This window comes from Oryx dammah, unplaced genomic scaffold (genome assembly GCF_014754425.2).
Source record: "Oryx dammah isolate SB20612 unplaced genomic scaffold, SCBI_Odam_1.1 HiC_scaffold_5, whole genome shotgun sequence".
NCBI classification, from domain to species: domain Eukaryota; kingdom Metazoa; phylum Chordata; class Mammalia; order Artiodactyla; family Bovidae; genus Oryx; species Oryx dammah.
The window spans coordinates 60,100,748-60,114,626 of NW_024070189.1; the positions used below are offsets into that span (position 1 = coordinate 60,100,748).

The 13,879-nt window shown below is 42.8% G+C and overlaps 1 protein-coding gene across 1 annotated transcript in view; it reads left to right on the plus strand.

Annotated features, from left to right (window-relative positions):
• Nucleotides 1-945: 945 nt before the first annotated feature.
• ETF1 (eukaryotic translation termination factor 1) overlaps nucleotides 946-13,879 on the plus strand; it is a 29,158-nt gene continuing 16,224 nt past the window's right edge. The window contains exons 1-2 of the mRNA XM_040239997.1: nucleotides 946-2,786; nucleotides 2,948-3,051. Coding sequence (XP_040095931.1) covers nucleotides 2,966-3,051 — 86 coding nt within the window. The 5' untranslated portion in view covers nucleotides 946-2,786; nucleotides 2,948-2,965. The remainder of the gene's footprint in view (nucleotides 2,787-2,947; nucleotides 3,052-13,879) is intronic.

Genomic DNA, 13,879 nt, shown 5'->3' on the forward strand with positions numbered 1-13,879 from the left:
CACTGCTGTATATATAGAATGGAGTTTCTCAGGTGGCTCAGTGGTAAAGAATCCCCCTGTCAATGCAGGAGCTGAAAGAGACATGGGTTCAATCCCCGGGTGGGGAAGATCCCCTGGAGGAGGAAATGGCAACCCCCTCCAGTATTTTCCAGAATAATCTCATGGACAAAGGAGCCTAGTGGGCTACAGTCCATGGGGTCGCAAAGAGGTAAGACACAATTGAGCACCTATATAAAATAGTTGACTAATAAGAACCTGCTGTACAGTGTAGGGAACTCTACTCGATACTCTAGTAACCTATATGGGAACAGAATCTTAAAAGGGGTGGATTAATGTATGTGCATAACTGATTTGCTTTGCTATATAGCAGAAACTAACACAACGCTGTAAATCAACTATACTCCAATAAACATTAATTTTAAAAAATGAACAGCAATTCTATCTGGGATGTCACCATGCTTGCTGCTGCTGCTGCTAAGTCACTTCAGTCGTGTCCGACTCTGTGCGACCCCAAAGACAGCAGCTCACCAGGCTCCCCCGTCCCTGGGATTCTCCAGGCAAGAACACTGGAGTGGGTTGCCATTTCCTTCTCCAAAGCAGGAAAGTGAAAAGTGAAAGTGAAGTCGCTCAGTCGTGTCCGACCCTCAGCGACTCCATGGACTGCAGCCTTTCAGGCTCCTCCATCTATGGGATTTTCCAGGCAAGAGTACTGGAGTGGAGTGCCATTGCCTTCTCCGTCACCATGCTTACCTCAGCATAAAACAGAAAACCAAGCCTGTGAGCTAGTCTAGAACACCTGTAAAGCCACCACCCATGGGCCTAAAACACTATAAACATAAAAACGAGCAAGAAAAGAAAATCAAGGCAAACTAGTATAAAAACAACGAATTGGGGTAAAGAGAATGAAGTAAGGAAAATGGAGGGACACAGCAGATACCCAGTCAGTAAAGCAGTATTTATGATTATTTAAGAAGGGCCACTACCAAGCACAGTCAATGGCACACAGTAGAAGTACAATAACTATTATATAATGAGTGAACATATGGTAAAAATTACAAAATGGAAGCGGTTCCATTCTGGGAATTCATTTGCTGGGGGAGAGACTTGCCCTGAGTCAATGTCCTCACTCTCAGCAACTTCCTTTCACTTTTCTTTGCGTGAGTTTCCCAATCTACGAAATGGGAGTAAAAGCCCCTTTTCCAAGGTGTGGATATAGTTGAGATAACCAGCGAAAAGGATTCAAAGCTCACACAAATGCAACCACCTGAGCACCCACCGCTGGCGTGTTTCATAAACAATCTTGGATTTAATAAGCAGAAGAAATTTTCAAAAATCTCCCACAACCTGCTCATCTTCCCCATCTAAGTAAAGCTAACCATTTCAATACTCTGGGAGTCATTCTTGCTCTTCCTCCTCATCCAACCTATCATCCAGCCCTAACCATCCTAACCCTCAAATATCATTCACTGTACTGTCAAGACCCTAGTCTAAGCTACAAATTCTCTCTCACATAAATTACTAACCTTGCTCCACCACATGAGCTTTTGCAATTCCTGAAATGTGTTATGCTCCCTCTTGACAAACTCCGATTCACCCTTTGGCTTTCATTCTAGTTTTCACTCACTCCTCTTTCATTACACACTCACACCCCTCTGAAGTGATTATGTATTTGTGCAATTATTTCATGATACAAACGAATAAAATCACAGACGGCTATAAATTCAACTAAACTGAGAGCACCACGAAGGTAGGCACTGTTATCTGTCTGGCTCTTCTCAGGAAACCCGGGCCTGCCACACAGCTTGGGCCCAAATACCTGAATGACTCCGGCTGAGGTGGAGACATAAAGTAGTCAAGAACAACTCCAAAGTCAAAAAGACAGCTGCCCACGTTCCTTCAACATTCTCTCCACCTTCACTCTCCACAGCTCAAATCAAACCATTCAAGGTATCAGATACCTCATGTCTTCAACCTCAGGCAGCCCTGCTTTCTCCCCTTCCCCATAAAGTTCCAGGTTCAAAGAGAACCCTTCTTAGCCCTGGACCGGAAAAGAACGTGCTTCTCCTGCCCGTGCGGGTGTCGGGGTGCTGAACTACCCTGGAGAAATTTCCTAATCCTGACACCCTGGCCGAGCGTCTGAACACTAGTCCGCGGAGCCGTGACGCACGCAGGCCCAAGTGCTTCGTCAGCTGTGAAGTAGCAAAGAGTGAGGCGCTTCTTTGAGACTTCTCAGACGAAATTCAAACCGTGCGTCCCAGCTCGAAAGTAAAAATGCCTCGCAGACCCTCAGAAGTCCATTCCATTCAAGAAGGTGGGAGAGAAGACAACGACCCACGCGCCTTGCCCTTTAAGAAACACCCCCCGGCTGAGGCAGCCAGGACTAGAGTAAATTCTCGCGTGATTCACCTACTTCCGCCCGCTTCCTGCTCTTTGCTCTCCGAACCGGAAGGAAGGAGGTATTTCCCCGCCCCCGGCTTCTACCTCACAAGGCAGCGCGGCCCCAGATGAGACCAATCGGCGGGTTCATTGTAGGCCACGGCCCAAACAGCCAATGGAAAGTCGCGGCGCGCGCAGAGCTCCCCCTCTTCCTCGCTGGCCCCCTCCCTTCCGCCCGCCGACTACCACTCAGCCCCTGGCGGAGGAAGTGATGTCACAGGCCCCATGTGAGCGGATTGCAACACATGCAGCTGCCTGGAGAGAGGGAGCCGGTGTCCTACGTCAGAGCCGCCGCCGCGGAGCCGCCGCCGGGGAGGAGCAGCCGCTGCCGCCCAGGACTGGGCCCTTAGGTAAGCCAGGGAGAGGGAAAGGCCAGCTACCACTGCGGCGGGCCGCGCGGGGCGGGAAGAGGAGGGACTCTCGGGGGTGGCAAGGAAGGGGGCCGCTCTGCCCCAGCGACGGCGCTAACTCTGTGGTCTTGGTGTCTCCGGGCCCCGCCGGGCCGCTCTAGGGAGGAGGAGGCGAGAAGATGGCGGACGACCCCAGTGCTGCCGACAGGAACGTGGAGATCTGGAAGATCAAAAAGCTCATCAAGAGCTTGGAGGCGGCCCGCGGGTGAGCGCCGCGTCTGGGCCCCCCCATGCCCTCTCGGTTCCGGGACCCCTCAGGATGGCCGCCCCCGCGCCGCATGGCCGGATGAGGAGAACCAGGCACTAGCCAACTCCCGCCTTCTGGACCTCTGGGTAGTAGCTTCAGTCCCAGGGGCAAGGGTCTACGCCGTTGGCCCCAGAAGGGGCAGTTCTCCCTCTTGGGGCCAGGGGGTCCTGCTCCCGGTACTCTGACCACTCGACCCTCTCGTGGTAGGCCACTACTACTTTTGTACCTCTCTCAGGCGCTTGAATCCAGCACCTCCCTTTTTGAGCTCCAGATGCTTCCACCCAACTCGGGTGCTGTTGGGGGAAAGGGCCAGGCCTTCCTTTCTAAAGGCCCTTCCCTGATTTCCTCTTTCCCTTCCTTTACATTCTTCAGCCAAGCCTCATTAAAATGGCCTCTCCCTCCCGGGCTTCTGAGACCCGGGTGGGATTAAGTCTGGATGGGGCGGGAAGAAGAGATAGTCAAGGACAACCTTTTTCTGACTTCCTCTGATTTCTCTGGGTTTTACAATTCTCCCAAGATGACTTCCTCCTAGTCTTCTAATTACCCTTTAGCTTCCTGGTTTTAGCTGTTACAGGATCCACCTATAAACTGAGAATGTGTGCGCCGGAGGGGAGGTTTTGGCTGACAGCTGTGTATCTGTATATACAGGAGAAATCCGACTTATGGGGTTGTTGATTGAACAGGCTCCCTGTTGGCCTCTCTCTGGAACTCCTGGGGTAGAGGTGCCTAGTGTATTAATGCTTGTTGAAATTCAGAACTGGAATCGGTGGGCTTTGAGTTTTCTTTGGTAACTTTTGAGAAGCAGCTGTTAGGTGTGTCCATTGTGGGAAGGGTGAACTAGTTTAAAACTAACTTTATATGCTCTTTTAAAATTAAAAAAAAATTACTCTTTAGGGGAGAGTGTGTCGGGGGTATATCTGTTCTCTCACTTTATTACTTTATTTTGTTCTTTTCCCAGTCATAGAAACTTTTTACTTATGTGGCAAGGAAAAAGTTTTTGGAACATTACATATTTGTATGTCTGAGCATTCTTAGAATAGCAGGGTGGCTTGTCTGGGACCATGTTGAAAGTTGTTTTCAGTATATGAATTGGACATTCTGGTTTCTGACCCAGGTTTGTCCTTGGTGGGCAGATTTGCAGTGATGGGATTCATCAAACTCATAGTAGTTACTGTTTTATGAAGTAAGTATGCTTAGTTCCACTGAAGCCCAAGGCTAACAGTTTTGCCATTGTGCTTTGTTCTTAATAATTAGTGACAGTTCTGTTTGGGGTGAAACTTCTGAAAGTTTGGTTCTCTTCAGTTACTGGAGTTTTTGCTCACTTTCTGTGGTACAGATTGAAGGTAGCAGCTTATTTTTCATTCCTTAGGTTTGTTTTTCTTTGTATTTAATAGAATTATTCGAACATAGTTAATACAATCTTACCAGAACTTGAACACAGATGATTCTATGCCACATGGTAGAATAATTATTCCCCAAGTGTGAGAATACTGTACAGGAGGGATAATAGATCATGACCCATTATGATGCACCACCAGGAATTAGCCAGATTCTTTTGTTTCATTAGCATCTTCTGTTGTTTTGTTTGAATCCTTCACTTGAGTATGACTTTTCTAGATTGCTGTTGTTGCTGCTAAATAAGTAACAGCATTCCTTTTTACTGTTTAATGGAGGGAGCTAATTCTTAAATTTGTTCCTAGCCATGTTACCTAGCCACTTGAAACTTTTAAGCTCCTCTTTGAAGCTTTTAAAGGCTTTAGTTCTTTGATTAACAAACTTAGGTAAAGTTAAAAGCATGCTAAAAATGAGGTTCTTAAGCACAATTTTTCTTGCAAGTGGTAGTTAAGTTTGAAGATTTGTACAAGGTTAAGCTGTCCTATAAACAACATGGTTGATAATCATGTCCTACTTTGCTTTTATTCAGGATTTGGTTATATCCTGATCCCATGAAAATTTAAATTCTTGACCATTGCTAGGTATCAGTAAGGGAGTCATATGTATATTGTTTGACTCAGAAGTTTCTTAGTATATACCAATTTCTTTTTGAGAATAGCAAGATTGTATTATGGCTGAGTTATATTAGTCAGACTCATTAGATTATCATAATGTGCAGTGAGAATTGTTTTTCCTTCTTTCCCTAATGCTAAAATAGTCATTGAGAAACATGGTGGACTTTTAATTTTAAGCACGAACTGGATGGTACAATGTATCTATTTGTGGTGATGTTTAAGGGGCAGGGGCAAGTTGTGGGTTTCAGGAGAAAACAGGTTGTGTTCAAGCATGGTTATTAGTACCAGATAGTGAAACAGTGGTAGATTAGTAGAATTGTTTTGGAAATGAAGATTTCTTCTCCACCCTGCCCCCAATCAATTCTGGGCATGAGAATCAGAGATTGGTTTGTTTTTTTAACACTGGCTCTTCAGGTATGCTGGGCTAAGAGTAATCTTGAAATTGAGATAGCCAGTATGTGATTATCTTGATATATGATCCCAAGGTAATGTAGCTTTAAAGGAAAACCACCTGCAAAATAGACTCACTGATTAAGTAAATCTGAACAGAGTGAAGTTTCCAAGCACATTAGTTTATTAAGCACTTAGCATATTATAGACACTGTATTAAGCAATACATTATTTCATTTAATCTTCACAAGAGGTATTGTCTTTTTGTCATACTTTCTGAATTAAAAGCAGTGTTATACATATAATTTGAATTTATGTTGGATGGAACATACATAGTTAGCTTTGTATAAGCTTGGTGAAATGTTGGTTTCTGTGTATGGTAGTAAAAAAAAAAAAAAAAAAACCAGCTAATTCTTTTCCTATACATAGGTCCCACTTAAAATTAATTGTAGTTCTTCCTGGTTTATGATTGCTCTTGGTGTATTCTCCATAGTTGGCTTAAATGAGGACAGATGTGTACATAAGTCAAAACTCGACCTAGAGCCATGTGGATGGAAACCATGACTGTAGATTTCAGTAAGGAACTAAATCAGGTGAAGATATGTAGAAGAAAGGTAAGTGGCAAATTTAGGTGGTTTAATGTTTCTGAGCCTGCGAGAGGTAGCCCCAGAAATAGTGTTGGAAGCTTTGTAGTTTTCAGGTAATAAAATCATAACTAGAGCCTGCTATATCAAGGACAGTGGTGAATATAACCAAGGAATTGACAAGGTGAATCTGGGCTAAATTATGTCTGTGAGTATTAGAATTTTTTTTTTTTCCCCTTCACTTATCTTCCTCAGGGAATCACATATAATCAGGTCTCAGTCAGATAATCCATGTTTAAAGATCAGGGCAGTTTCTAAGCTTCATTTGAGTCTTCTGTGGTTTGGGGACATTTTTAAAGCTTTTGTTAAAAATAACTTGTGGATACCTTGAAGGAAATAAATTGCCTGACTTTACATGACTGTCTTTCTTGCCCCCAGATATATATATGGGCAGGGGTAGGGGTGGGGACACAGGATGCACAGCAGGATGGGACAATTTTTCTCCTCTGAGAAGTTCTGATACTAGATGTGTGGGGTTTTTTCCCCCACACCAAGCAGTTCTTCAAGTCTCACTGGACACCAACAAGGTATTCCTACAGTTGGATTCAATTCTGACACTACCCAGAGTTACTATCGGATCCCACAAGGCTGTCCCACAAGACTGCCCACACATATGATGCCAAAGCAAGCCTAGGCCTTGGGGGTTCCTGTGACTTCTTGGGTCCAATGATATGTTAGAAGGGTCCAAAAAACTCAGGGAAACTATTAAAGGATGTTATGAAGGATATAAATGAATAGCCAGATGAAGTGGTAGATGGGGCAAGGTCTGTAAGAGTCCAAGTGCAGAAGCTTCTGTCCTTGTGAAACTGGAGTATGCCACCTGAGTTTACCAACCCAGAAGTTCATTAAAACTTGCTCAGGAATTTTATATAGATTACTCTGCAACTACCCCTTCCCATAGGTCTGGGAATGGAGCTGGAAGTTCAGCCCTCAAAAAACTTGGTCTTTCTGGTGACTGGTCCATCCTAATTGTGCTTAGGGGCCCCACCCTAGTCATTTCATTGGCATAAACTCAGGTATGCTCCTTGGGGACTCCTTATGAATAATAACAAAAACACTCCCCATCTCAGGAAATTCTAAGGTTTTTAAGAGCTTTCTAAAAGCCAGGGACAGACCAAAATCTCCAGAAAATTCCTCACATTATATTGAATTAAAAGTTAGTATTTTTATGAGATCAGTGAATGGGTTTTTTAAATAGAATATAGATAGGTTGTTTATATGATTTGAATAAATTAAAGTGTGTAAAATGTGTTTGGGTTCCTTCCCTAAGTGGAAGTTGCTGATTAGTAGAACATTCACCTAAAGGATTCTTGGAATGGTCTCAAAGCGATGAATTTCAGGTGGTTTTATTTTTTACTTCTCCACATCCTAGTTACAGGTGGCTGTAATAAGAATGATAAGTAATAAGAATGATACTTTGTAGTTTTTCATACTGATACCAGGATATTCAGGCTCTTAAAGATGGTGGTTTTCATCCTCTTCTGGCTTTCCCTGCCTTTCCTGTCTCTGATAGTTACACAGGTAAAAGACCCCACTAGAGAAAAGTCAAGAATTAGAATATTTTTAATTTCCTGGGAAGAGATGAGTGTAGAACACAAACTATAGTGACTTCCCACAAAGTGGTCAAAATATAGATGCCACCAACATGTCTGGGCCTGTTGAGGAGGTAAGGGGAAGAGGGGCAGATAAGAGTGTATTTGATAGGGTGTGGCGGTGTTCCTCAGTCTACTCCAAGTGTATTAGGCTGCCTGCCTCGACTCAGAACTAGTCCTAACAGCCGTTGTATTCTGGCATGGTGTTCTGTGCACTGTGAACCTAATGGACAATTACTCTCTTTGAATTTCAACTCCTGACAGACTTCTTATTGTAATAGCAGATACACTTACCCTTCCAGGAAAGGAAGGTTTGCTCTGGACACACTCCTAGGTAAGCAAGAGTACCTAATTAGAATACCGTTTAAGCCAGAATGCAGTGTAGGTCTCCAGTGTCCTCCCTACCTGCCTGCCCCCTCTCCGACACACACTGGTTGGACCCTTTTAGCAAAGGGCCCTTTTTTTGAGTTTGGTTGTGGGAAAACTTAAAATGTGGGTTTTGCAGCAGGGCTAAATGGCTTCAGGCCCTATTTAAAGAGTCAGGAAAAATTTGCCTTTTTTCCCTAGGCCTACTGCTGGAACGAACCATCTATCTCTGAACTTGGGCAGCAGAAATTTTTTGAGTCCACCCTGTTCTCCAGGGATCTCAGAATAGAACCTTCTTCTAGGATACATTCTATAGGAGTGTCTGCAGCAGCCTGCTCTTTTAGTGAGGAAAAGAAAGGATTTACAGGGGGTTCAAGATGCTTCCCACCAGGTTGGAAATTACAAGGTTTTTCTGTGGGCAGCTGTCCTCAGAGAGCATGATGAATGAAGTTCCCTTTCATAACAGCTTCCTCTTAATACTGCCTATTAGGTAGTAATGAAAGTTTCCTTCCCCTCCCCCACCCCCTTCCTAAACAGGTATCTTTTTCTTTGACTGAGTGAATCCAGATAAAGTGTGGCTGCTCTTTTTCTCACCTCTTCCAAAACATAATTGAGTTTGATTAAGAGCCATAATTTCATTGTTTTTCTTGTGGATACAAGGATAAAAACAGACTTGATTCTTTCACATTGATAGATTGGTCAAGCTTTCTGTGCTGTAATCCAGTGCTGTTTCTCTTTTATCTACTTAATTTGTATGTAATACCCATCCTATAAGTATTTACATGTTCACTTTGTCCTTATTTTAAGCCTTGAAGTTGTTTTTTCATTTTATCCTTTAAGGTTTCCTTTAGAAGAATGATCCTAGTCAAAATAGAAGATTGTCCTTTTCTTGATGTCTGTGGCCTTCTAACTTTGTTCCCCAATTTCACATCTAAGTATGTGAAAAATGAAGCCCACAGGTGCATTTTTACTATTAACTAGTCAGCTTACAAGCTCCATCAAACGTCTGCTGTAGGTTGGATATTTATACATTTAGGGAAGCATTGTGCAACACCATGAGAAAATGGTCTGACACACAACCTTGGAGTGATGATATGAACCACTTCCGGTCTCAGAATAACAGGGTACATGTTGACGGGGGTGTAGTGTAAGCAGATTATTTGGGTCTTAAATGAGGTATTAGACATAGTCAAAAATGGAGAGATTGTTTAACTACATGGGCAGGTTTCCTAAACAAGGCAGGTGAATGTTGTCAGAGAAGGTTACTTTGGGCATTGTTTGACTGATACAGGATCTTTGATACACTGATGTAGTGGAGCTGTAACTGATCTGCAACTTTGAAATGGTCATTGACATTCATTCTTGATTAAAAGCCAGTTAGCCTAAAATTAGACTGAAAAGCTTTGTGTTGGTTGATAGTTGGTAAGCTGTCAGGGTATTGAAATAGTGCAGAGTATTTGCATATATGTGCCTCACTGGTAAAGTTGGCTTAACAAAGTGTGACAGTCCCAACACTAGTTTGCAAGTAGTAAAGATGTACTGATCCCCAAACATTAATTTCTGAATACCTCTGGATATTTTTAGATTTTTACTGAAGAAAAAAACGTTTTCCTCCTTTCTGGCCATCCCATTTTCTAGCCTCTTCTGGCTTTTATGACTCTACTTAAAAGCAAGAAGGATCCTCAGGAAAGACAGGGTTAGAAGTTCATGGACAAGAAAGACTGAGTTTTAATCAAGCAGTGAAAGTAGTTTCCTGAAGATGGGTGGAAGAGCATATATTTTGACTCCTCACAACAGGTCTATGAAAAAAGCTATTACTGCCATTTCATGGATGAAAAAATTTTGCAGTGCTGAGAGATTTATTAGCTTTGCTAATATAACAGTCTTAACAAGGGGCAATGCTAGATTCTGTCCCCACTTTACTGATTCCAGAGCCTCTGGTCCTAACTATTATACCACACTACCTTGCTCTTTGATTTTGCTGAATAGAAACATCTCCTATTCTCTTCTGAAAGGAGGATTCTTGTCCAAGGAGATTTTCAATTTACTAGAGGGAGCAGATGTGCAGAGACTCAAGAGCAAAGATAAAAGGGAACAGGCATGCTGTTTGCAAATCTACCCTAGGAAGAACTTGGGTACTGAACATGTTTGTTCTTAATGAGCATCATCGGTGAGGGAAATAACTTACTTCTAAATCCTTGCCTAGAAGCTCATGTGTGTATTAGAAGATTAACAGGAAGACTATGGGTTTTGTTTTATTTGAAAAGTACTTGCATAGTGGCCAAGAAAGGTAAGAAGTGGACTTTCTCGCCCTGTGTAGAACCTTGATGGTTAGTTGGTCCCTAATGTTGGTTGTGATTGCTATCTCCTGGCTTCTCACTGATGTGGGAATGCTAGAGAAATTTTCCAGCTTCTGCTGCTCCCTAGTGGAATATTCCACTGTGTCGATTTGTTTGTTTTTAGTTTCCCTTTTATGACAAAGTAAATTCCTGTGATTGTAGAAAAAATACTCCACCAGATAAATACAGTTTTGTTTTAGAGTACAGTAGTAATCTTAATGCTTTTGAGGATAAAACACTAAAATGAGCCTTTTGTAAACTTTATGCAAAATATTGGGACATTTTGAGTTATTGTGTCTTCTAGGTTAGAGGCTGCTTTAATGTCTTGGTGTGTTCATATCTTGGTCCTTGTCCATCTGGTAATGGCATCTGACCCTGAGGTCAGTAGCACAAAACCAGTTTCCAGTAACTCTGTCTAGCCACTTGGAACAGTAACGGAATCCTCTTGGTATTCTGTAAACTCTCTATAGAAAGCAGCCCTACCCACCTCCTATCTGCATCATAGGTAATATTTGGGAGCAGGTTTGAGGTGCGGTTGAACCAGTTTAAAGGTGGCAAAAGAAGGTACTGAAAGTGTCATTTCTGTTATGGTAAGAGACTGATGGTTTGAGCATTTCAGTGACGCTAAAGCAGAGATGATTAGTCATTTCCAGGCACATGTTAGTTCTTCTCCAAAGATTGGCAAACTCTTAATTGATATTTTATTTAATAGTTTAGAATAAAACCCTTGGTGTCTGCTTAGAAAGAGACTGTATAAAGAAGACCCTGCTTCTTACGTTAGCAATTAACCATTTATTCATTCTCAAGTGTTTAAGTGCTGAAATGAATTCTGCCATCAAGAAGTGTTATTTCACACTTATTTGGTAGAAATGACTCCTGGTGGCTCAGATGGTAAAGAATCTGCCCACAATGCTGGAGATCCAGGTTCAATCCCTGGGTGGGGAAGATCCCCTGGTTAAGGGAATGGCTACCCACTCCAGTGTTCATGCCAGGAGAATTCTGTGGACAGTGGAGCCTGGCAGGATACAGTCCATGGTGTCGCAAAAGAGTTGGATACGACTGAGCGATTAACACACTTTCTTTGGGTGAAAAACAGGTCAAATCTTTGACGTGACTGATAACCAGATAGGAGTAGAGAGGAATTTCTGTATTTCTCCCTTGTGATGAATTCCAAAACACCTTATAGTGTTCTGACCATATTATTTGAATTGAGTTTTGGCTTGGTTCTTTTGTTCTGTTGGAAGATTTGGCAGGTCCTGTAACCCAGTAAAGGTGATTATCACCTACCACAAAGTTAACTATTATATCTCTCTCTTTAGGCTTACTCAGATTCAAATAAGTCTATAGCATCATTTAACAGTGTTGCTACTCTCCCCTGCCCTCCAACTGTGCTGTGCCCTTAATTCTTTCTGGGCTATCTTAAGGACAGGGGGGTGGGGCGAAAGAAGCTATCAGGTTCCATCTAGTTACCATTTATCGATCTATCTGCTATCCATGCTAGGCACTTGATATATATTCTTTTATAGAATCCTCATGACTTTGTGAAGTAAGGAGAAACTGAGACTTAATTTGCCCAGGTTGTGGCAGTAGGATAATCATAAACCTGTGCTCATAACCACCATCCTATTATGTTCCCATATTAAACCCACGTAAAAATTGCTTTAGTTTCAGAGTTTAAATTTTTGTGCATTTGGTTAAAGAAAAATGGAAAACCCATAGTGAATAAAATAACAGAAGTTGTAGAAATTGGAGAGGAACCAACTGATTTTCAGCTGGGATCCTTACCATGTAGCTAGGCTAGTGAATCCCAGAAATGCTGTGTCTGAAATTTAAGTTGAACTTTGTGAGCTTGAAAAGGGGATAGGGGAAACCTTGACCATCCGTATCCTAGGCTTATCTCAGTCAAACATTGAGATGATAGCTTCCTGGGGAGCATATACTCTTAAATCCCAACTAAAAAGGATAGTAGGCAGTCTCTAAAATGCTCCTTGCCCTAATCTGAAAGTAGGAGTGATAAAATGGATGGCAGTGACTTGAGGAGAGTGTTCTGGCTGGGAAAAGTTGGACACATCTGAGCCATCACGATTCATTGTAGTTACGTTCTTGCTAGGGTACATGACAGCAGCTTACCTGCAGGAGATGAGCTCTGTGTCTCTTTTAAGTAGGGGTGAGATCATGCAATCTCCTTGACTTCAGCTGGCTGAGAGGTCCTTCTTAAAGGCATAGAAAAGAAGCCAAACACAGTGATTCTTAACCCTAGTTATGCATTAAAGTCTGATTCTATTTAAATCAATCCATTTGAAATTGAGACTCTCAACCATAATCACTACCAGCCTCACTCCTCCTATTCAAGAGCTATTGAATCAGAACATAAAGGAAGAAGAGATCTTTTTCTATCTAAGCATTTTTGTTTTGCTTTTTCAGAAAGCTCTTCAGGGGTTCTGGGCTCTCATGCAAATTGGCCAGTGGATAAGCTTGTGGGTGCCACATTTCCTTTCTAAAGTGTACTTGCTACTACTGCTGCTGCTGCTAAGTCACTTCAGTTGTGTCCAACTCTGTGCGACCCCATAGATGGCGTCCCACCAGGCTCCGCCGTCCCTGGAATTCTCCAGGCAAGAACACTGGAGTGGGTTGCCATTTCCTTCTCCAGTGTGTGAAAGTGAAAAGTGAAAGTGAAGTCGCTCAGTCGTGTCCGACTCTTAGTGACCCCATGGACTGCAGCCCACCAGGCTCCCTCCGTCCATGGGATTTTCCAGGCAAGAGCACTGGAGTGGGGTGCCACTGCCTTCTCCAAAGTGTTCTTAAGCATTGTTAATGATAAGCTCTGGTAAGATCTTTACAAGTCAAAGACTACTGAGATTTTCGTTTTGTCACTCTTATGACTAACTGCATGAGCAGGCTTCCTGAATCCAAAGGCTGGAACACTGCTAAACTGTAAAGCTACATACACTCCATAATCCAACCTTTGCTCTGATTACCTTGAGTTTTCTTCTTTGGAGTCCTTAACAGTCCTGGTAATCTGCACCTTAATGTTTCCCTGTAGTGTTTTAAGGGCCATGAAACCTTGGATTAGATAAGTAACTGGTGGTACTACCCCTGACCCTCCATTCTAGGGAGAGAAACTTTTCTTTCAACAGTCACCTTTAGAATGCAGGAAGAGAAGCTGTCAGCTGTCTCTTTAAATTCTCTTGCTTTTCCTAAGTTGTGTCTAGTTTGTTCAACTGTCCCTATTTAGTCTATTTACAACTACTCCTTCTGTCTCCCAGCTGTTTTATTTCTCAGTAGTTAGTCCTCTGAGTGGAAGCACTGCTGACCTCTTCTTTGAAAAGGGAACGTGCCCCTAACATGATGACAGCAAGGAAGGGGTCTGAGAACAGAGGCCCCTAGACACCTTACACAGCACATTGTATGCTGTGTCTTTTTTACAGCCTGCCTGTGAATCATTG